Below are 26229 nucleotides of genomic sequence, written 5' to 3' on the forward strand. Positions count from 1 at the left end.
GGTTCGACGATATCGAGCCGTGAGATGCGACCTACTTACGAGACGACCTCTCTCCCGCCTTACCTTTTTCTCCACCCCGTCCTTCTTCTACCTACCTATCTACCCTATGCTGCCTGTTCCTTCACCTCTCGGCCCTTTTACAGCCCCGATCGAGCGATTACAAACGTCCGCGCTTTGTTTTCTACATCCGTGGCGATGCGCTTCTTCCGTTTTTCTCTTGCACCGTATCTTGATTTTATTAACCCTCAATCATCGCAGTCCGTCTTCATTAGTCGCCGAACCAACCAAACGTTTAAGACGCCGGAATAGAAAAGTCGGATTTCTTACGTAAGAGTTCATCTCTTTTTTCGTCTCTTCTCCCTGTACACTCTCTTTCTATACTTTTCTATAAAAGACTTTCGTAGAACATCCGGTTCTATTGCTGTGCAAGCTTTAGAACGCAAAGTTACAATGTGTCAATTTAGAAAAAATAATCTTTATAAAATTACGATTTATCCTTAATCGCGGGTTCAATTTATCCATATTAATTAGTTACGTGCGTAATTACGGAATTGTTTTATATTTTTTTACTACATTGAAATTATTAAATTATAAAATATAAATATTGATTTTATTTCGGGAATAAATTTTATTTTATCAAATTTACTTAAAAAAAAAAAAAAAACATTTTATATTTGCATTTCTATCATACTCAACATATTCTTCATACAATGCATTCAAAGTGGGTGTGGTCACTGTAACTTTATGAGTTAGAAGTTAACAAATAAGATTTTATTTCATGTTAAATTCATTCAATGAAACTACAAATTAAAATTTATTTTTAAAATTTATTTTATTTTTTACAGTGTGTTTTTTGACAAGGATTCTTTCAAATCGTAACATTTCTCTTTTTCAAAGTGCAATATTATAAACTGCAAACACAAACTGCTCATACATATTGTGGCCAATAAAAATAATAGTAGTCGAAAATCTTTCGTTCGTTTCGCGCAACATTTTCGTCATCGACTTCTTTTATCGATACACGATTGTTTTATCGCTGTCGTTGCGGTTGAATAAGTTTCTACATCGTTGAACGCAAACATATATATTATGATGCATTGACGTGCATCGACCGACGCATTATGCGTGTTAGGCGAACGTGCGTCTTTTGAATACGTTACTATAGCTGTACTGTAATACACAAAAGCGATCGTTGCGTTACACTCCGTAAACTTCAATACGCTAGAATTTCCATATCACATCGTGCAGTTGTAGAAGAAAGTAGTATCGCTATCAAGTGAAAATCACATGATTCTCCTGTACGCGAAATATGAAATTTTACAAGAAAAATCTAAAGGAAGTGTAGATGAATGTATTATAAAATTACAATTTCTGGATCATATTTATATTGTACTAAATCACGTTTATTGTTATACAATTCAATTCAATATTATATATCCAGCGTTTATTTTGTAACGCATATTTTGTTTGTATCTATGAATAATTATTTTTTTTTCTTTTCTCTCCGTATCTTCTACATCCCTGGCGCATAAAATGGCGATCTATCACTTTCGTATTTCTTATATATATGTATATATCATTGTACGATGAATTCAGGATTGAATCCAGCATATAGACATCTAAAGGCCAATGAAAGTTTCAACGCGCGCGAAGCGAGCGAATCGAAAGATATGCGTCGCGCACGGTTCGGAATATTTCATTTTCTATGAGCCGAGATGCAGCCGAATTGATTTTGCCGAGTGATACCGATTGCACGAAGATAGGGACTGTGCTGCATGCCAAGATTCCCACAGAATCTCCAACGTCTTTTACCATCGCGTCCGTTGGCGCGCACGAGCGTTCCGAATCTCCGGACCGATATTCGATTATCCGCGAGAATAAGAGACCCTCTATGTGCCTATATCGCGAGATCCGTTTGTCAGCCGTTTTGTATTTGCAGCGTCGGAATTGTTAGTCAAATCGCACGATTGCATAATAATCGCTTTTACCGATAATGGGATTTGCAATGATCTATCGTTTAATCAATCCCAAATTTCAAGTGGAATCGTATTTAAATTGATGAATTTCTATCGACACATTTTACATAAGAAAATAAAAATTTTAATACCTAGGAATCGAGCAAGTAAGAAAAGAGGAAAAGTGGCTTGGAAAAGCAATTACGAGGATTATATATATTGTATTTATTGAAGGTATAAAATATATACCCATAAAGCATTATGTATATATACCACCTGTTGCATTAAATTTTTTGTCTAAACATAAATGCTATTATTCGTGACGCAGGTGTAGTAAAATATTTAGCTTTTAGGTTAATAACGCATTATGGATATGGAATTTCAACCTTTTGTCACATCAAAGTAATTTATTTTAAACGCTTCTGGGCTCGATACTAATATGTTGAAAATTTTTTTACTTATCAAATTTTCTTCATCATATTTATATATAATCCAATCTGATGATTCCCCTATTTTATATAAAACTTAATATATAAAATTTGTTTTGTCGATATATCTTTTAGGAGCTTTCCCACTTTAACGAGATTCGCAAGTAGCATTCTCCGTTTCTCTCACTCTTCTTGGAATTTCTGGAATGCCGTGAAGCATTTCTGGGATTGTTCGATGAGAAGTAAGACGTATCTAGTAGACGGCATAGCTTAGGAATTTCCGCCTTCCGGCGACCACGACAAGTTCGTTGATCTAATGTGTTACACATTATGTGCCCTATTGAGCAAATTAAAGTACCGCAAAGGCGCGTTTAATTAATGTAGCTGTAATTTTGCGAAACACTAAGTAAAAGCTCTTCCTAAGTAAAATGCTAATATGCTAAAAACGAAATGTGAGAAGACACTTATGGATCTTTAATTTTAATAAACAAGCCAACTCATAAGTTCTAATATGAAAATAATTCGGTTACGATAATTACTATCTTTTGTCATAATTAGGGTATTGATTAAATTATTTAATATACGCATAGTTCATTAGCTATTGAAGGGGAATATTAGATCGAAACTTTTGGAAAATATCTTTCACCATGTTGGCGGAAGTTCCTGGGACGATATAATATTAAAGACGTCCCACGAGACACGGTGAATGCCAGGAATTTCACCAACATCCGTTTTCCCGCTGGAATGTTAGTAATTATCTACATACGCAATATCGTCGTAATCTAAATACGAAATTTCATCGTTTAACGTATATTTTGGTTCTCCTATCTCTTGAAAGACATTAAGTTGCAGGGATAATATAAATCTATGTATCAAGTTCCTATAGAAAAATAGAAGGTTGAATTATAAGCATACATTTTATTACTTATAACTATCTCAATATGATTTTTTTTAATTTTTATTTACAGAATTATATTTTTTAAATTATTTATTTATTATTTTTTTCTAATGATTTTTATATAATTTATTTACTACTTATAATAATCATTAGCTATTTCGATCGCGTGCTGAGTTCGAATAAAAATCCGTCAAATAATAGCTGTTATTTTGTTAAAGATATTATCTTCTCTTCTCTACCATAACTTTTTTTAAAAGTTTAATCAAAAACTTGCCAAGGAAAATGTTGCTCTGTAATTCTCTGAATAATTATTGAATAATTGTTTGGTTTTAGATAAATTCAGTATCGGTTGAATGAGGTCAACCGCCTTTTTTCGAGAATTTATAATATGCATATCCATGCGATAATTTGCGGCGTTGAATTTTTCATCCACAGCGAATAAATTGCGCTAGAACAGGTTCTTTCATTATCTCCAAGGCAGGTTCAATTACTGCAGCGAAATATCGATCATTTGGTGAAGTTACATCGCGTCTGGAGGAACGATCGTTAGCCTCTTGAAAAGTATTGGGGCGTGTTCTTTTAAAATTGCACTTTGTATTATTCGAATGTTCAATCGATCGCCCCAACGATAATCAAGTAGAATCGAAGATTCGATTGAAGTCATTTGTAGGGGAATAATTTAACGCGAATATTCGCACATTTGGCGAGCACGACGGCGGTTTGTTTATAGAGTTTGAATTCTCCATAACGTTAATCGGTTTGAGATCGACTGACCATTGGCGATTGCCTCTTTTATCGCGAGACATTGATAGATAAGCCTCAGCGCCACGTAATAAATCATCTGCCCTTCAATAAATGAATCTCTATTGCAGATAATAAGGTGACAAATCATTTCGGAAAAATCAATGTCAACTTTTATGAAAACAGTCCGGTTTTAATATCGAGTGAAAAAATTGGCATTTATATTAATCGTCAATACGATAATTTGTGTGTCAAAATTATTATGTGTACTTTGATTTGAGTAAACTCAAGGATTATAATTATTTTATTTAATTAATTAGCATTCCTTCGTTGAAGTCTTTTGTCGTTATTAAGTTAAACATTGACGCATATTTTCTGCAGATGATCATTTTTAATGTTTTTATATTATTCGTAAAGATCTTTGCATATGTTATTCGAAGTTATTCGAGCATTGATCACTTTGTCACTAATACATCTCTGTGAGCGTATATTCGGGCTAGAAAAATATAGGATATTTTACAGGCGGGTTCGTTGCGGAAAAAGTTTTTGCGAAGTGGTCGGTCTCGTGAAAGGGGCCGCTCGTTTATACTCATCTCGCATGAATCGTAATTCTTTTATGATACGCCGTTATATTTTTATTAAAAACGCGCGACATACAGCGCAACGAAACCTCGCTATACCGTCCATATTATTATATGTTTTTACATTTTCGATCGATCGCACCGCGGGAGAGTTTCGCCGACGACCGCGACAGACAGATTAATTATCAATTCTCTTGGCTGCGTTCGACTGGTCCGTTTCTCGTTTTATTAGACCATTTGTAAAACGATCCGAGAATCGCATACGCGGTCTCACGTGTCGAATTTATACTTTCTCCCTCAGGATTAGGGAGAAAGAGAGCGTCCCTGTGACGCGTAAGACAGTTTGTAAAATTCCAGATTGCCGAATGTCCGATAACTCCCGCGAGCGTGATTTTTATACATGAGAATCGAGTAAGTACGCGCCACAATTCCAATAATACCTAGATTAATTAATGCGAGAGAATATTCGGTTTATCGAAATTGTATCTGGTTGACTAAATTCCAAGCCGGAGACTGAAATACATATATGCATTATATTTATTTAAAAAATTATATTTATTATATTTTAATAACATACATTAATAATATATAATTTTTTTAAATTAATTTAATATGCATGGTATTATTCGGTAAAAGATGAGATTCATCGTAATCAACGGATATATATAGTTTATTGAGATATATTTTATGATCATTTATCTGGGCGAAACTTTTGATTTTAAATTTGTCAAAAATACATTCGCAAATGTTCTTAAATTTGATGTAAATCTTAAAAGGCACATTCTGTATCCATTATAATTAATAGCGCATTTATATGCACATTATGCGCACAATAACCGCTAATAAAATAATTAATGTAATTAGAACCTTTATTAATGAAGTTGCGTTGGTGGATGGGGTGTCATAGGGCACTGTTAATTTATGGAAGTTAATTGCGGGGATTGAAGATACTGTTCCTTAATAAAGTACTAATGAGATTGATGAATAAAATAACGTTGGCGCATGTCACCATCGTGATAAAAATTGCACGTTATATATTTATAATCTTCGGTTAAATAGATTTATCAAGAACTGTCAAGTAAGAATTGATGATAAGTTGAAAAGCGATAAGTTTTTATTTAAGAATACGAGGATGCGATAAACACAATTCAGATAACATGTAATTCAATAAGTCGATATACTTACGAAAAGATATTATTTTATTTTCATTGACTTAAAATTGAAAAAACTGATATGTCCGGTTATATATTTCCGGTAAATTTAATTTTAATATGTCAAATTTTGACGCTTGATAAAATATTTTAAAAAATACCCAAATATTAAACAAGAAATTATTTTGACATATATTTCTAATTTAATATTTTTTGATATACATTATATGTGTGTATATTTTATTCACTCTCTATACGACGGTTGATGAGAAAGCTCATTTACTAGCTAGCTTTTTGTTAATGACACGCGGCGACGACGAAAGAAAGCGGATCCTGGAAAAGCCGTTTAAAGAGCTTCTTGCTCGTATGTAGCGGAGATAATTATCCACCTCTTAAGCTCGCGAAAGTGGCAGACATGGACAGAGCGACGGACGGATTCGGGGTTTATCGATCCCAGGCCACGTTGCAGAAATAACTTTCGGATGGAAACGAAGAGAACGCGAAGTTTCCTAAACGATTCTGGAGTGAAACGAGACAGTAATCCGAATACGTGCTCGTTGTTAAATTTTACGTATTAATCGAGCCCCTCTCGCACGTCTGTTCGATAAGCTTTTTGTTTGTCTTATGTATTGTGAATTTTAATTTGAAGAAATACTTTGCAATATCTCTCATTGGTCAATTGTATTTTTGAATTACGATGCAAGGCAGTATTTTTATAAAATTTCAAAGGAATTATTTTTCAATGGGAATTTTATAATATTTTATGTTTTGAATTTTTAACATCAATAAATATGTTCGTGATTAATAAATGAAGCTATCTACACAGAAAGAAAATAATTTTAAATAAAACAAAGCATGGTTTGTCGACCATGCTATGCAATATACGATCGTTGATGAAGATTCGACTGTTGGATTGTTTTCATTGAAAGCTTTCCAGATTTTACACGTAGATTGAGTTCGATTAATAGCTTGTCGAGTTTTTATTTTGTCGTACATCGCGCCGAAGTTTCTGTTATCTATTGTAAAACCTATATGTATATATGCAAAGAGAGAATGTTGTTATAGTTCTATTGATTCACTTTTTACAAGCGGACTTTTTGATCAATTTTTGGAATCGATTTTGCTTCAACAAAAATATTAAATTCTAAGAATTAACAATAAACAATTTATAACAAACTTTTTAACAAAATAATCTTTGGAGTACAAGCAGGATAAAGTTTTTGACTTAATTTTAGATGGTCAATATTTCTTCAACAAATTTTGAATTTGAATGATTAGTTAAAGATTTTATACGAATAAAAGAGGGGAAAAACAAATCTTTTAATATATTGATTTTGAAAATTAATGACAAATAGTCATTTATCTCTTCTTCGATATTTTCACTAAAAAAGAAATAACTCGAAGAATCGGCAAAAGAATTTACAGATGAGAGGAACGGTGCGAGTTTCACTAGGTCTCGAATAGTCTGTATACAATATGCAGTTTTATTGTACGCGGCTCTACAGCGATATCACCAAACGATATCGGGTTTTCGGAGGTGGAAAAATGCAGCCCCGATCGGTTGGCTAGTTGACTGCCGTGCGAATAATGGATGCAGGACGGATAAGAGGCGACCGGGTGGCGAGATGTGTTGCCGGCCAGCCAGTCCGGCCGCGCTGGACTGACGCGCGGGGTTGAGCATAACAGAATATTGGCACTCGCGGAACCGGATAACCGATAATAATAAGTGCCTGCCACTCACACGGCCGCCGTTCATCCGGCCGTCATCTATCTCGTGCCAGAAAAGCCCGTTTCCCCGCGATTTGCGAACCATTGCCAAACGTATGGATTTCCTGATTTCCACAAAACGCTCCTTCTTTGTCTCGCCCCTTCCCTCCCTCAATAATAATCTTCCTTTTTTTAAGAGTTATCGGTTCCAAAATTATTTTTGTGGAGATTGTGTTCCATCCTTAAGTGAATCCCGCAATAGAAACATATAATTTTACAAATCTTTATTTTTTTTGTCTCACGATTATATATTAAAAATGTTTAATAATAAAATAAATTATAAGATATATCGTAATGTTTGCAAATATATGTATAATCGTGTGAAAACAGAATCGCTCTTATTATGGCTAATTATGTTAATACGTTCGATAAAAAAAAAATACTCCGAAATGTACGTGCATATTGTTTCGTAATCTCTACGATGCACCGTTTCTTCGAGGTATTTTCTTTTCCATCGAATTCACGACAAACGGGTCACGAAATACACATGCAACCATTCACGAGTAACAAAACGATATGGCGACATAACAAGTGGAACAGAATATAAGCGTAAAGAGGAAAAACAAAGAACGGGAAGAATACGTATATGGTTGAACTGGTAAAAATAAACGGTGAATGAAAGGTAGATAAATAAAAGAAAAAAAAAACAGATGGAGGAAGAGAGAAGAGAGATTCTCTTTTTGCCAATAAACAACGTTGTCCGCGCGCGTCTTTTTTGCAATTTAAAGTGCGAGTCGGTTTTTCTTCAGGCAGATCCTCTTGTGCTGAATAGGGGATACGTATGTACATGTACACGAGCGACATTACTGCAATACGCGTGTTACATAAGCGGATAAATGAAAAAAGTCTTGCAGAGCGGCGGGACCGGGCAGCAAATCAGCTGGTTTGTGTCATGTGCGCGACAGGACGGCGGCACTTGCATCGTCATTATCCTTTTATACTGATTCAATGCGACATTCTGCCACGATCTTTTCCGCAAGTAAGAAACGAAATTGTCAGCTGAAGAATCAGTTCTACAATGACACTGTATTCTTATTTTAGCAAGATTGGATTACATGTAATATACAAGATCGTGGTGCCTGATGTTCGAAAGAAATTTTATAAAATATGTATTATATACGTATATTATATGTACATATTTAATATTATATTGAGATGTATAGAAAATGATGAGAAATGTAAGAAAAGTAATTCAAAAATAAGAGCAATTTTTTTTTTTTTTTTGCGTAATCAGTTTTATCAAAAGATTAAAATATTTGCAAGAAGAGATTTATTAAAATTCAGAAAACTGGATAATGTCAGAATTGCGATAATAATTGGCGTCAGCCGTTGCGTATCACCTGCAAAAATATCAAAATGCAGAAAGAGTTCGACATCGCGTAATGCGATTCTTACGACTGCCATAAATTTTCTGGCACGAAAATTGGCACCGATAACGGCACGTAAAACTCAGGCCCGCTCGTAAAAACCATGAATCAAATATCTATTTCGCACAAAGAGCAAACATAGAAAATTATGTGCCGTTGTTGCAATCGCGGCGGGGCAGAGTTTTGAAAGAATTTAGACCGACAATGATTACTTCGAATACAGATCGATCGCTGTTAAAAATCACTAATGTTATTTTGACAGTCAATTGGAGATTGATACAAAAAAAAATTAATACAACATTATTGCAGATTTAACGCTCTTATTTAGGAATTCGAATTATGAATTATCTGACAATGAAATAAATTCTAGTATTCGACTTTGAAAATATGAAAATCGATCGCAGTTGCAATGACATCTAAATTTTAGAATATTCGAATTCTGTTGCAGAACCGCACTTTTCGATAGATTTCACACTTTTGGCTATACTGAATATCGTAATTTATCACGTGTTTTTAATTCACATCGAATACATTGCACGCGAATGCGAAAACGCTTGTAAGTCTTTGCGACGGCCTATAATTACCTGCTCATTCCCGAATCAACGTCATTCATGCTCTTTGCGAACGCTTTATACATTCGCTATCTCCGACCAGAAATAAATTGCAATGAATGACATCCCATTTTGCAACCACGAATAATTAGACTCGTTAAATTTTAATGCTCCTGTTAATCGAAATTGCGGATTCCCAATTTTTGTAGCAATATAACAATAATTTGCGGCGGCAATAATTTGAGGCAGCAAATGCTGCCTCGAGAAACAAAGAGAAATTGTTTTAACAAACATAAATATGTTTAACACAGATATATGTTTGTATATATATTAACATATACTTTTATAATATATTTACGCACTTTAGAACGTGATATCTATTTTTACAACTTAGCAATATAATATGAAATTTATAAACTAGAACGAAAAGACCGAGAGACCCCATCTGCGTTTCTATATGATCGGTCAATCATCTTCTTTTTTTTTATTGCAGTGCAAAAACTGAGGGGTCTGGAGCGCACGAAGGCGAGAAGAAATGAGGTGGACGTGACACAATGACATGATGAAGAGCCTGGTGGGGATCATGTGGATAGTGTTGGTGCTCATATCAGGTATGTATAATCAATCTGGAAATCGCATGTCTTTGATCTATATTAATTCACTGATATTAACCGTCCAAAAATTTTATCTTATCTTTCCCAATATTAATTGTGGCGAAGAAACTTCATCTTTTACATAACATAATCACCGCGTCATCTCCTTTTCAAATTATAATAATTTATGATATATCACATAGATATTTTTAATTCAATTGTTTTCAATGTAATTATTAATAGATATTATTTGTTAAAATGTACACGGAAAAAAAAATGCTGTTGCTTCAATTAAAGTCTACGTCACGGGCTGCCACAGACATACATAGTTCATTCAATGATATTTTTATTAGACCAAATATCTCCTGACAAAATAATTGATTAATACAAAGGCAAGAGTATTATTTCGTATTAAAACATACACGGAAAAAAAATGGTGTTGCTTCAATTAAAGTTTACGTCACGGGCTGCCACAGACATACATAGTTCATTCAATAATATTTTTATTAGACCAAATATCTGGATTATTCAAACAACTATCCAGATATTTGGTCTAATAAAAATATCATTGAATGAACTATGTATGTCTGTGGCAGCCCGTGACGTAGACTTTAATTGAAGCAACAGCATTTTTTTTCCGTGATAGAGAATGCATTTTTTTTTTTCAATTGTACTATATTTGTTCGAAAGAATTTTTAATAAATGACTGTGGCAAACACACATACACACCTATCCGCAGCAAATGGATTAATAAACGAATATAGGATATCCATAGTAAATGAATATAGGACTATAGGATATCGTAATAAATTTAGGCCATCAATTCCATTTTCTCTTATTTGTGATAAACAAAAATATCTTTTATGAAAAATTGTTCTCTTTATTTCGCGGGAGAAATACATATTTATACCATGTGAAACGCGTACATATAGACATGAGAGAATATTACTCTCACATGCATGTACAAATAATGATGTGGGTGTGCATGAAGATCATGGAATCCGTTATTTGAGGCTCGTAAAGCGTTTTCCTGAGGGTGTATTTGCAAGCCCGATGTCGCTATAATACGCAGGAACGCGCCGTTACATGCGTTCGCATTATCATGCATCTGCCTGTGGTCTACGAGATGCGTAACACTATCGGTTAGTGAGTACGGACGTACATATAGTACGGCGACCATGGTAGTCTGTGTTTACGGTCGCATTTCTGAGCATTCTTCTTTCCCGCATATATGCGAGATTGCGCTGTACTATAAAGTGCATTTGCCAAACGGCCGTAACATCTTTATTTTTATCGAGGAAAACGTGCGCAATTGAACACAGCAAACAATGCGATTACAGAAATAGACCTTTAAGTAAAATCCTGTTTGATGAATGTTCGCGTTTCGCATAATCATACGCGTAATTTTAATTATCTTATTACTTAAATAAATATTATTTATTAATTATGTAATTGTATAAATTATAGATGGTTTGTTGATACTTAATTATATTGAAATATCTTCGAAATCTCTACGATTAGAATGTTTAACTATAAAATACTCAAAATAAAACATATGTGTCGTTAAAATGTATTTAAGGATGTATGTCATATGTCAAAACATTGACAAAAGCATGGAAATTTCGTAAATTTCTACTATTTCTTCTGAATATCTGTACAAAACCTGAGCACAATTCTCTTAACGGTTTGGAAATTATTTAAGTTTAAAGTTACTATTGATTCTTATGGAAAATCGCGTGGAAAATTATAGCATTTATTGACAAATTCGACAAGGAAAAAACATTGCCAACGAAATAAAAATTTTCACATATATTAAGAAAACTCTAATAAATATTTATGCAAAACTTGATTTAAATCCATTTACTCGTTTAAAAATTATTTACTAAAAATTGTAGAAAAATATTGTCTGTCTCTCTCTCTTTCTGCAAATTACTTGTTTTTTTTTTTTTGTTTCTTATAGTTGATTTCAGGGGGTATTCACGATCAAAAGTTTTTGTCATAAATTAGGAAAAATATTAATTACAACTATTTTCTTTTAGGAAGATTTTAAAAACCATATTATTTTGTGATACTTTAATTCCTTTTATAATCCGGATTTATTTATTTGATTTTTCAAACAGTATAAACATAAAAAATATATATTTTTTTAAATTTTGACAGTTTTTTGCTACTATTGTACAGTCAAAACATCCTTAATCAAAAGTGTATAAAATCAAATAACTTTAAATGTACCTTATAATTGTATAAATTAGAAACATTTTCTCCATCATTATCAAAGATTTTTCGCAAAATCTTAATACTATCGACGTAGAATCGATACAAGAATAACGCTGCGGTAGAAAGATCTATCAAAATACATTTTCTAATTAAACATAACAAAAAAATTTTACATGTACTTCAGTTTTAACATATGGCTAGTATTAGCGTTTGGAAATTATTTCTATTTCAGGAAATTATTTGTACTTTACTTGTATTAAGGACGCGGGATAAGCTCGGAATATCCTCAGAAAATCCTCGGGACATCACTATCGACATTCTAACGCGCGAGTTCAAACTCACGGGGTTATATGTTTCCCAGCTTGTCTTGAATCCAGTTTCTCGACTGCCGTCCGACGTACGAGCCGGAAGAGCCCCCGGCGCTCTCTGGCTCGGTTTCAAAATTAAAATCACTGGCGACGTTGCATCGTGCACGCGTTGCGAGCAAGAGCTTGTAAAATGGCGATAAAATGGTACGCAAACATAATAAATAATATAACGGTAAATCGAATCTATCGACGACTTTATTATAATGACGAGATATCGACAGATATCCGCGCCTCCTTGAATGAACGAATATTTTGTCACTTTTATAATCGATTCCGATTTGTCGTTGACTAATGAAAATTCCTCAGAACCAACGAATATAAATAAATTATAATCCATTGTACACTTTGTGTTTATCATTATAAATAAATGAATAATGTAAGATAATCCAAAAATATGGAGAAAATTGAGCTATTTTTGCGAGATATATATGCATTTTTATTTCGATTAATCTTATCATGCAGTTTCCGATGTATTCATTGAATACAGATGGAAGATAGATATTTATATCGAATTTTTAAATATCCAGTTATTTATGATTCTTCAAGTATCTCTTCAAGCAAAGAAAACGGAAGATAGATAATTAAATGAAAATAAAATACGCTTTCAAATCGTACTTTTGTCTGCTTTTAACATTAATGTGAACAATTTGTGCGCAAATCCAGAAGCTTAATATTTTACCTTGAAATTGCAAATGAATGGAGAACAGTTCGGGCGATAGCGCGTATATCCAACTCGTAGCTTTTGGCCAGCGTGTTGGTGTTTATAATGACGGCAATACTTTATGTACTGCCGTACGGCAAAGGGTTAAATATGCGCAAAGCGAAATCCACACGGCACGCTCACATGGGCTCGGATAATGGGAAAACTACGAAGCGGAATTACCGAGCTGTCCTGTTACGTGGATAAACCATCCACGGCTGTCTCTCTTCCTTTGATATCTGCCCTCGAGTATAAAATATTTCCCGCTTTTCCTCTCTCCGCGTCCTTTCTCGGAGCCGTGTTTTTGCTTCGTTTATCGGCATCTAACTGTCCGTCGCAATATTAGCCTTAAACTTTGCACTACTAAAATCAACAAAAAAAAAGGATCTCTGAGATGACAATTAAAGAATATAATAAAAATATAATAGATTCTTTTTTTTATAAATATATTTTAGAAATGAACTTAAAAATTAATTGTGTGTATGAAATAAAGTAAATTATTTTTGAATTACCATAATCATTCATACAATAATATATGTATAATATATATATTTTTATAGACAATTTTAATATTATATTTGAAATACAGAGTTTTCTGCTATTAATTTACTTTAGGAAAAAAAAAATTTTTTAAGTGCGAGAATCAAGTTTAGGACATGTTTTTTCTATATTTTTAGGATGCTCAGGAAATCCAGACGCGAAGCGATTATACGACGACCTTTTGTCGAATTACAACAAGCTGGTTCGTCCAGTGGTCAACGTCACAGACGCCCTCACCGTTAAAATAAAGCTCAAGCTTTCGCAGCTCATCGATGTGGTAAGCAATAATATTTTCTCACAATGTTGTTTGTATAAAAAACAGATGAAAATTATAAAGATTTTGAGAGAAAATTTTAAATATAAAATATAGGTATTTATATATTAATATATAAAATATCATATATTTTAAAGTACTATTAACATTATTATTTGAGGACAAAAATGATATTTTAGCTGCTGATCTTATATATATATATATATACATAATATATTTTTTAATTATTTCGGCAAAGCATGAGATATATCGGTTTTTAACGGAATGTTGTAATATATTGATTTTTCAAACAGTATAAACATAAAAAATATATATTTTTTATGTTTATACTGTTTGAAAAATCAATATATTACAACATTCCGTTAAAAACCGATATATCTCATGCTTTGCCGAAATAATTAAAAAATATATTATGTATATATATATATATATACATAATATATTTTTTAATTATTTCGGCAAAGCATGAGATATATCGGTTTTTAACGGAATGTTGTAATATATTGATTTTTCAAACAGTATAAACATAAAAAATATATATTTTTTATGTTTATACTGTTTGAAAAATCAATATATTACAACATTCCGTTAAAAACCGATATATCTCATGCTTTGCCGAAATAATTAAAAAATATATTATGTATATATATATATATATACATAATATATTTTTTAATTATTTCGGCAAAGCATGAGATATATCGGTTTTTAACGGAATGTTGTAATATATTGATTTTTCAAACAGTATAAACATAAAAAATATATATTTTTTATGTTTATACTGTTTGAAAAATCAATATATTACAACATTCCGTTAAAAACCGATATATCTCATGCTTTGCCGAAATAATTAAAAAATATATTATGTATATATATATATATATACATAATATATTTTTTAATTATTTCGGCAAAGCATGAGATATATCGGTTTTTAACGGAATGTTGTAATATATTGATTTTTCAAACAGTATAAACATAAAAAATATATATTTTTTATGTTTATACTGTTTGAAAAATCAATATATTACAACATTCCGTTAAAAACCGATATATCTCATGCTTTGCCGAAATAATTAAAAAATATATTATGTATATATATATATATATACATAATATATTTTTTAATTATTTCGGCAAAGCATGAGATATATCGGTTTTTAACGGAATGTTGTAATATATTGATTTTTCAAACAGTATAAACATAAAAAATATATATTTTTTATGTTTATACTGTTTGAAAAATCAATATATTACAACATTCCGTTAAAAACCGATATATCTCATGCTTTGCCGAAATAATTAAAAAATATATTATGTATATATATATATATATACATAATATATTTTTTAATTATTTCGGCAAAGCATGAGATATATCGGTTTTTAACGGAATGTTGTAATATATTTTTAGAGCAGCAGCGATGTCTATTTTCACAAAATTATTTTCTTACAGAATTTGAAGAATCAAATCATGACGACGAACCTTTGGGTCGAACAGGTAATATATTTTGCTATCATGTAAAAAAAAATTACGAAAAATGAAAATAGAAGATTATAAAATAAATATATAAAAATTTTAAATAACATAAAATTTACATTGTGATAAAAGCAGCAATTACTAAATATCGATGCATTCTTTATTTTCAATATATTTTCGATCTTCCGTAAAAATCTCAAAAGCAATCATATATGAATAACTCTCGAAATAATGAAACAAGTTTCTATTATGTACCGATAACACGGTATTCTTCTATGTACCGATAACTTCGAAATCCGTTGAAAATTCCGTCGATGGTGACCAATCGTCATCCAGGTGGAAAATAAATATCCGCAACGGCCCCTGTCGATGACACGTTTTAACGCGCGCGGATTTTCATATGCGTATGAACGTAGAAACGAAGATCGGACAGAAGCTTCCGCTTTCCCGAAAAGCCAGAAAATAACTCCGGCGAACCGTGCAACCCACTTTCAAACGCTGGATTACGTAAGATAGATAGATTCGCCATGTGTACGCGACCGTTTTTCCCGGCATATATATCGAGCGAAATAGATTCGTGTAATAAATACGCGACTCGCGACGGAGAATCAGGTCATTAAAGGATAGGAGATGTACCTCGCAACGCGATTACAAGGCGACGTCTGATAAATTTGAAGATCCTGTTATATGAATTGAAAGAAAGAAGAAGAAAACAGAAATACTCTACATATCTATAATATATAAATAAATTTCTAATTGCAATATTTGGAGAAAAACTGCACGGGATTATATTTTGGAATTTCGATATACATTGAGAGTTATTTTAATTCCATTTGTATGCCATACATAATTTTTTTTTAGTATGTTTGTTCTAGATTTTCTTTGTCATATTTCACTTGTCAGATACTTGTCAGATATCGAGACTTTTTAATTCATATATTCTATAGTTGAAAAACAATCAAAAAAATAAAATAGGATGAATAACGGGATTGGTAATAGAAGTAAAGTCCGAATAAATTGAAATTCATGAAATTGAAACATATCAATTTTATTATAAATTTCGATTTATCCTGACTTCATTTCGAACGTCGACGGCTTGTATTCATCGAGTTTTTGTTTGGTAATCATTGAAAGAAATAAATTCAAATTAAAAAAGAAAAAAAAAATAACACGGTATTTTTACTTGCGCAGTTCGATTATATCCATGAAACTGACGAGATAATCTTTTAATCCAAATCATAATTAAATTTTACAAGCTGTTACGGGCATTCCCAGGATCCCGCATCTGATGACTTCTATCAGTTCATTATACATGTCGTCCAACAAAACCTCATAGGCGCGCGAAAGCACACCAAATATTAGTGTTACGTGGTAAACCTAAGCACATCGTTGATGTTCATGCATACATTTCGGAGATTCGAACAAGTTACCCCGTGCTACCAGGCGAGAAGAGAAAGTTCAGAGTATCTCCTACGATCCGTCATGCATTAATGTTATCGCGAAGTTTGCGCACGAAAATGTTAATTTTACTGCGATTTATCGATGCGATTAACCGGTTCGTGCTGGCGCAACTTAGCCGAAAATGTCCGCATTGCGAATAACGTGTCCGCCGATATCGGTAGAACGACTGATGTCTTTAAACGTAACTTTACAATAATTGTCGCCCTTTGTAGGTGTGCGACTCATAATAACATTATTGATCCGCGTAATAAATTTAACAAGACAAGTTTAAATTGCATTAAATCGCGATTACAATCGTCGCAAAAAAATTTTACCTCGTCCGAAGGATCCGGGATCGATACAAAATATCGTTGTAAATTGAGTCGGAGCTGCAAATATCGAGAATCCCGAAAATTCTGCCGCATACCACATTTTGCGATGAATATTAAATTAGTTACTTCGCGGAATGGAGCAGCACTCGCTATTTAACTAAGCGTTACCTTCGGTTCAAACATACGACCAAATTTCGCGCACACGTCATATCCTGCTCTATGCAAAGGCATAAGTAATATTCTATCCGGCAAATATATACACACTGTAAGCGGAGACTTCGGCTCCGGGCTAATATTCAACATGACGCACGCATAATCCTGTGTCTACGCCCCAAGGAAGCGCATTTCCAGTACAACTCCAATATCGGCGGACATTCCGCTAAATGGAAAGGTGCCTGTAATAAAAGCAATCGTGTCTTTGTGTGCGCATAATGTGCTCGTATCAAAGCTCCATGAGGTGTCCGGAATAAACAGGCGATGCACGAATTGTTCCATTTTTGTTCTATTTTTTTCTCAACAGTAACGTCGAGAAGAGACGGCGACAATTATCGATTGCAGACAGAAAGCTTTGGAACTATTGTTATCAGTCATCCTTAAATCTTAAAATATTAATTGTGAAATATTTTATTTAAAAAGTTGGAAATAAAAAAAAATTGCAAAGCATTCTTCAATTACTTTCAAGTTTACTTTAACGAGATATTAATTCGGAGCGTAATTGCGTACAAATATAAAATGTTACAATTTTAAACATTGGGATGATGCTTTTCTCGTCGTTTTCATTGAGAAAGAATTGGCTTCGGATTCGCGTCCAAGAATCCGTCATGAAAATTTGATCCATACGTCTTATGGCTTTCTTTATAAATGTTGGATATCACGGATGAAAAATCTTTGCTTTAAATTTCCACAATATGCAGTGAGTTGCTGTATAATATTAAATTTTTATCTTACGCATTCTTTGATCTTATCGCGATTAAACGAGCTTTTAATTATATACAAATTGAATTGATCAACGATGTAGAAATTTTTTAATAAAACGCGCGGGATACAATTTTCGACCAGACTGGACGAGCAAGAGAAAAGAAAAAGTTTAGTACACCGTATGCAAATCTCCGCGTTTCAACCTTAACTCTGAATGAGGAAAGTTGCAAAATATTGCCTCGGTGTCACGGTCTAGTGTTCGTAAAGTAATTTCAGCCTGATTTTCCCGATCCTTTGTCGGTTTCCATTTAAATACATGAAGTAGGATGCGATAGTTAAATCTGTTGAATAAATCACGAGGAGTTTAAAAGAAAAGCATTTGCACTGCACATTTACGCGTAATGTAGAATCGTAAAAGCTGTAAAATAGTTTCGCGGTATTTATCCAATGTAGCAAGATTAATTTTGCGCTTTTAAATAAAGAGAATTTTCGATCGAATTTATCAACGATTTTATCTGTAATGATGTAATTGTCGATAACCACATTCATTTGATGTTTTATTTACACAATTATAAAAATATCGCGCGCGCGAGATTAAAGATATTCTGTCAGGGACAAATAGAGATTGTAATAACAAAGAAACATTTTGTTCACTGTGCAAAACGCAAAGCAAAGAACGATGAAATGCAATGCCAATTCGTGTTACCGTTATAAGAAAAACGTAATAAATAACGATGATAAAATAATGATGAAAGAATACCGCGATAATAACGATCCTCTGTTCGCAGTCATGGTATGATTACAAGTTGACATGGGATCCGAAAGAGTACGGTGGGGTGGAGATGCTGCACGTGCCGTCAGATCATATATGGAGGCCCGATATAGTTTTATACAACAAGTAAGACCATTTTCAACGGCAATTGTATTCGCCGTTTTTTCTATCCTTCGTATGTAACATTTAAGTTCAGAACCGTGGATTCGAGAAAAGAAATTATGTATTGCGTTCGACAGCGCCGACGGTAATTTCGAGGTGACGCTGGCGACGAAGGCGACTCTCAACTACACGGGTAGGGTCGAGTGGAAACCGCCGGCGATTTATAAGTCTTCCTGCGAGATTGACGTCGAATATTTTCCTTTCGACGAGCAGACGTGCGTAATGAAATTCGGCTCGTGGACTTACGACGGCTTCCAGGTGAGAACAATCTAATATCCTCCGCGAGTGTATTTCGAAAAAAAAAAAAAGGAAAAAAAATTCTTTTGTTTCCCAAATCAACATTTTAATCATCAAACAATCTTTAGAAAGCTCTTTAACGTAGAAAGATATTTGCGATAATTTGTGCAAAGTTTGTCATTAAACAATTAAACAATTTGTTTCTCATTCTCTAGATATTTTCTCTTATATAACACGCGTATCCTTTCTAGATAATCGATCCAATTAATTTCGGGGACTGAAAGACCTCGTTTTGTCGATGCAATAGAGAGATCTCCGGGAGATCTTGTTAAGGCGATCATAAATATTCTGAAAATGACAATTGTGACTTTTGTAGCGCATTATGATGAGAATATTAGCGTCGTCGGTTATAGACTCGCATAGCGAGAGATCGTATTGCTTGTTATCTTTTTTTTTTTTTTATTGAGCAAAATGTCGCTTGTTAGAGACTCACGTGAAAACTTCACAATCGCGAGTATAAATGGCGACTATCGCGCAGTATAAACGAATTGTCGCGATAGAACCGATAAGGGGTCGCCAGACGAATTGTCTGACCTAAATATTAAATGTTATTTAAAGAGATCTCTCTGGAGTGTCTCTGCGATATTACATCATTTCACCTTACATTAACGCTTTATACGTGCTTGGTTGTTGATTTATATTAGCTTCAAATGTCTCATTACCGTCAGTAGTGTACGTGGATATAATTTTTGTCGTGAGAGAAAAAGAGCGTAATTAGTGTTGATTGATTGGACATTAAGCAGCGCGATATCAACAATGCATTGTAAATTTTAGTAATTTATGTTAAGGTCGATCTTAGACACATTGACGAGATGCGAGGCAGCAATGTCGTCGACATCGGCGTCGATCTGTCGGAGTTTTATACTTCCGTTGAATGGGACATACTAGAAGTCCCTGCTGTAAGGTACGTATACGGCTTAATAATTTTTTTTTTAATTTTTCCTACATTATTTGCATTTGGCTCTCGAGTACACAAATATACGGAGTCTTTTATTAACAGATTATAAGTAATGGTAGAGAATTTTGGACTTTCATATCGTGTTCCAAGCGTTATTTTTTAATTTAGGGTTTTAATAACTTCATTAATAATTAGCATTAATATTAATAATATCTCGACTTTGGTCCTGGATCGAAGAAGGTTGTGAGAAATATATAAGATATGCGATTAATGTATAATATCAATCGTTAAAGCGAAGCGCGCGAATGTACGAATTGCAGAAACGAAAAGTTTTACACGTGTTGCGACGAGCCTTACCTCGACATCACTTTCAACATCACCATGAGACGGAAGACTCTGTTCTACACCGTTAATCTCATAATACCGTGCATGGGGATATCATTTCTCACGGTGTTGGTGTTTTACCTGCCAAGTGACAGCGGAGAGAAGGTAATTAATTCACGCAGTCGACGCAGATCGCTCTTAAAACCCTTACTTTTTCAATTTTATTTCATACAATGCGCTGTATTTGTGCTTCATACAATTTATCTTGCTTGTGTTTTATTTTTCTTCATATTAAAAAATTCCTGAAATGGCACAAGAATGAAATAATTTATTTTAGGAACATAATAAAAAAAATTAATCTGGAGAGGCAAATATTTTACATTCGGATTAAATGAAAAAGAAAAATGTGTATAGAGTAATCATTCTCTTTTTATTAGCATTTTATCTTTAAATATTTCAAAATATTTCAATCTAAAAGCACACTTGAAAATTGATTGAGTCTCGAACATTTTATCGAATTAGATAATAAAAAACTCATGTAGTTTAATCCGCTCTCAACTTTCTCGCCGCGATGCATTGTATTTTTAAATGCCCCGATATAGATATGTTATGGAAAAAAAATCAATTTTGCATTGAATTTACACACATTTTACTGGATTAGATCAGAATAGAACGGTATAGTTCGCGCATTACAATTTAATTCGCGATCGATCTTATCGCGGCATTTCTCTTTATATGCCCTCGGAGATTTTGTTTCGGCAAAATCGCAGTTCAAAATTAATTTTACAAACGCAACAAAAATTTGACTCGATTAGATCGGAATATAGTATAGATCGCGACCTTTTCGCCGCCGATGTTGCGTCTTTAAATTCCCTGTAAGACACACTCGACCTCGAGCATCAATATATCCACGCTTAACGGCTTATATAATTCAGACATATTGTTCCACTTTGTCGTCGGGCGGAAGGTATAGAGAGATCCTCTTCGGTGGGTTGAACAAGCGGAGAAAAGGAAGAGAAGGTTATCAGGTTGCCAGTCATTTAACAATCGGCGAATACGCAATGGAAATACGAGGAAGATAGAGTAAAGCAGCTTTAAATGTGTCTCGTATGCTTGGTGCGCAGGATCAATGCGAAAGGATGGAGAGATAATACTCTCTCTATAACTGGTCTCATCCTCTTCTAAGATGTAGCCCATATCCCATGTCGCCATTAAAAGCTTTTGTTATAAATAAAATAATGTGAAATATTGAACAATTGTATACAAGCATTCGAAATATGCTATGCGTTTAAGAAACGAAGAGTATAAGTTTTAAACAAAAACCTAGGTTTAAATTATTGTATTATCCCAGACAGCACAAGGATGTCCTTAGGACGTCCAAAGGGCATCCAGGACATACATGTAGGATATCCTGAGGATATCCTATTTTAATCCTCGGATCTCCTCTGGATGTCCTGAGGAAGAGTAAATGATAGCCATACACTAGCCTCTGGAGAATCCAGGGAAATCCTGTGGAACATCTTAAGGATTTCTATAGGATATGTTAGGGATATTTTTCACACGTTAAAAAGAACAAATTCTAAAATTTAAATATAAATTAAGATTGCGTTCTGTTATTTACTGCCAATACGAAAAATCTAATACTAAAAATAGTTCACGTTCTTTAATATTTGAGGTTTTCGTGCTGTACATAAATATTTTAGGTTTATGTGTAATATTTTCAAAACAATCCAATATCTGAATTCCCTATGTTGGGATTGCATCAGAAATTGAACTGATAAAAAATAATTATATTTTTAATTTCCTGTTAGTTGCTCTTTGCAAGCTTTATATAATTCTCATGACCAAATCTCAAATACGAGTTCGCGCGTCGCATAGCGATAAACAAACGAACTAGCGGTTGAATACTATTTTTTGTAAAGTTTTTGGAATGTTGCGCATAGTAACATTTCTCATGAAATATTAAATAAATAATAATTTTGAATATATGAAAATGTGCGCATCAAATTCAATTATTAATATTAAACGAAATTAATGTTAACAATTAATTGCACATGTATATATCCTCTGGAAATCCAAAGGACATCCAATATAATAGACAGGGCAGATATCCTACAGACATCCAGGGGTTATCCAGGGGACATTTATAGGACATTAATACTTATTACAATACTTAAAATTTCTAAATTATATTAAATAACCTACATAACCGAAAGTAATCATGTATGCATATTAAATTTTCATAAAATATATTTATAATAATATCTTAAAACATCCTACAAATATCCTGAACCATCCTGGACATATTCAGGATGATCCTGAGGACGTTTTGTGCTGTCTGGGATATAATATCTCTATTTTTAATGTAATATTTTTAATATTCAGAAAATATATTTATAAAAGAGTATGGTGCAGACATCTGTAAGATTGTCAGCATTTTCTGTAGATAACGTGATTATATCATGATGTACCGAGAAAATCTGTTTCTGCCTTGTAGGTCAGCCTGTCCATCTCGATTCTATTGTCACTGACTGTGTTCTTCCTCTTGCTGGCTGAAATCATCCCGCCCACATCGCTCGTGGTACCGCTCCTCGGTAAATTCGTCCTCTTCACTATGATCCTCGACACTTTCAGGTATGTGGTAGACAATGGTCATTGTGACTAAAGGAGATTGTAATAAGAAGACGTACATCGAAAACGCCACGTTTGTCAAGTTAACGCAACCATTTTAATCAAATAAAATACATATGGAAGAATTCAATGCTTTTTTTTTGACGTATCACATTATTTACAATTTTATTGTTCTGTCTGCCTTGTAAAAAAAATTCTCTCTCGTGCTACTTAAATTTAAAATTAATATAATTATCTATTGATTATACGGAGAGAAAGATAAAGATGTATGGAACGTTTTTCGCATTTCGACATTTTTGCATTGTTTCTTGCCTTGCAGTATATGCGTAACAGTGGTGGTTCTCAACGTTCACTTCCGTTCACCGCAGACCCACGTAATGGCGCCGTGGGTACGACGCGTGTTCATCCACGTTCTGCCAAGGTTGCTAGTAATGCGCAGGTATAATACGCCAACGCAGAGAACCGATTACGATTCCAGGCAAGATATATTCTTCCGGCATTTGTGGCCCGGTCATTGGAATCACGCCAGAATGGGCATTAAAGCACTTCATTAGCGTTCCCCTGTGCACGTGACGTTAGTGTCACGCCATACCTGCAAGCATTTAACACTATGGTGCATCGCGTTGCATTGTGTATGCCGATCTTTAGTCGCATCTCCTCGCTCTATTGTCATACAAATAAAATTTCCTGATTTCTAGCGAAACCCTTTCATAACGATTTTGCTGAAACAAGTGTCATTCGTGTCATTTTATTATAAAGTAAAAAAAATTGGTATTATTGTATATTCAAATGTTGTGTAAATCTCTTCAAAAGAATGTATAGATATATATATTTCGTTTAAATTAATATTATTAAATTGGAAATAATGTAAAATTATGAATTAAATTTTTTTAATGATACCAAGTAATGAAATTGAACTTTGATATGCTTTATAATTATATCTTTCTTCAGGAAATTTATTTTATGATGTGTAATATATTTTTTACATGTAATCTCGCGTGATACTCTCATTTCTTATGTACTTATACAACACGCAATTAAACATAATGCTTTATCGATACTGTCGCCGAATTAGGCACTATCACTATGGCTGTATCATTGTCGTATATTGGTATTAAATTGTTAGATTTATTTCTTCTGATTTAATATTATATATATGATATATCTCGAAACATTTGTTACTCTGTCAAACTAGAAATTAGGAGCATGTATAGCCACGAATATCGTGAGCTAAATTTTATAAAGCAATAACTCATTCATCGCTGTAAGCTTTGGGCTTAAAACTGTTATAATAAAAGCAAACGGAGATTCTATTTAGTTGTTCATAAAATAATGTCGACTTCAGAACTATGGGGAAAACCAATTCACATGCGATCGAAATAATTGATCATTTTATTTATCAGGAACTTGAGATACGCAAGAGATGCGTTATGTATACAGAGTCATTGACAGATCGTATTTGAATTTCAACGCAATTATAATATTTTCATAGTTTAGAAATCGGATCTGATAAGACGAAAATGAATCTCCGTCAGGTAAACAATATCGTTTTTGCACTTCAGGCCGCAGTACCAGATAGACAAGCGTAGCATGGGCGGACATCATGGACATCGCGTGATGGTCAGAACATGCAACGGTCTCGAGTTGCGAGACCCATCACTGTTCGTCGAGTCCTCGGCCTCGGAGTTGGTCGAGTCCTCTGTGCTTTTTCCTAGTGTCGATTCACGGGACGAGCTGCATCCTCGGTGCGTCCCGTTGAGAATACTCTCGGAACGGTGCAAAATAATATTTACATTTTATATATGATGTAAAATTAATTTGATTATTACAATTTCGCATTTTATATATGATACATATCTTCATTACGTCCTTCATGATCTACGAACTGAAAATATATAGTAATTTCTTATTCCACTCTAATAAGGGGATACATCTCTTTTTTTAAATAAGATTTAAATCGGTGTTACGCGGAATGTGAATCAATCCATAGATTTTTTTTAAAATAGGTCATACAAATATTTGCGTCGATGAAATTCTTTATTACGAGATGATTTTTACAAATCAGTGAAAATAGTTAAACAAACGAATGCTGTCCGTGAGAGGTGCAAAAATATATGTCAAAAAATTCAGAGAAAAAGAATATGTCGAAATTAGCGCTGGAATGAAAAATACTCCCACATACCTAGATATATTTAAAATTTCGTGGACGATTGTTGATTCGTTTTTGCACAATACTGTTCCCTTTAATACGTTATCAAGATTTTAGGAAAAATACTTCTCTTTATTTTAAATCTTTATCTTAAATCCCCTCAAGATAATGGTTCACCGTTGTTTTGCAACTTGTGTATTTTCTACTCAGGGAGTTGGAAGCAGTAAATTTAGGAAGCACATGTCGTATCCACGGTTCGCCAGCGGCAACGGCCGCACCACCGCCGCCGCAGCTCCCGACAGAGGAGAGCGTCGACGCTCTCTGTAACACGCTTCACCATTGGCATCACTGCCCAGAACTGTACAAGGCCATAGAAGGCATCCGCTTCATCGCCGATCATACAAAGAGAGAAGAGGATTCCACTAGAGTAATTACATAATTTCCTATAACTCACGAATAATATTAAGAATGCATTATTTTGATGTATCCAGAAAACACCTCGTGTGTAATCGACATAATACATATCCAAAGATTTAGAAAAAATACAAAAATAAAATGTTCCAAGAAATTACAATATTTGATAAATTTGTAAAATCAATAAACTTTTTGGATATCTTTCGATATCTTTTTTATAGACGTTTTATAAATATATATCTTACATTTTACATTTTTATTAGATACTATATATTATCTAC

At 33.4% G+C, this 26229-nt stretch overlaps 1 protein-coding gene across 7 annotated transcripts in view; it reads left to right on the forward strand.

The window, feature by feature from the left end:
* Positions 1-26229, forward strand: part of LOC115246202 (acetylcholine receptor subunit alpha-like) — a 100198-nt gene that overhangs the window by 71553 nt on the left and 2416 nt on the right. For 4 of the 7 annotated variants that reach the window (XM_029824870.1, XM_029824871.1, XM_029824872.1 and 1 more), the window contains 11 exons: positions 9933-10050; positions 13995-14134; positions 15588-15632; positions 19090-19199; positions 19313-19493; positions 20321-20436; positions 20751-20919; positions 23252-23388; positions 23705-23863; positions 24948-25160; positions 25745-25961. In XM_029824870.1, coding sequence (XP_029680730.1) covers positions 9999-10050; positions 13995-14134; positions 15588-15632; positions 19090-19199; positions 19313-19493; positions 20321-20436; positions 20751-20919; positions 23252-23388; positions 23705-23863; positions 24948-25160; positions 25745-25961 — 1539 coding nt within the window. In that variant the 5' untranslated portion in view covers positions 9933-9998. The remainder of the gene's footprint in view (positions 1-9932; positions 10051-13994; positions 14135-15587; positions 15633-19089; positions 19200-19312; positions 19494-20320; positions 20437-20750; positions 20920-23251; positions 23389-23704; positions 23864-24947; positions 25161-25744; positions 25962-26229) is intronic. The other 3 variants (XM_029824875.1, XM_029824874.1, XM_029824876.1) reach the window with 3 other exon arrangements.

The sequence above is a fragment of the Formica exsecta genome, unplaced genomic scaffold (genome assembly GCF_003651465.1).
Source record: "Formica exsecta isolate Colony F162 unplaced genomic scaffold, ASM365146v1 scaffold140, whole genome shotgun sequence".
Classification (NCBI taxonomy): domain Eukaryota; kingdom Metazoa; phylum Arthropoda; class Insecta; order Hymenoptera; family Formicidae; genus Formica; species Formica exsecta.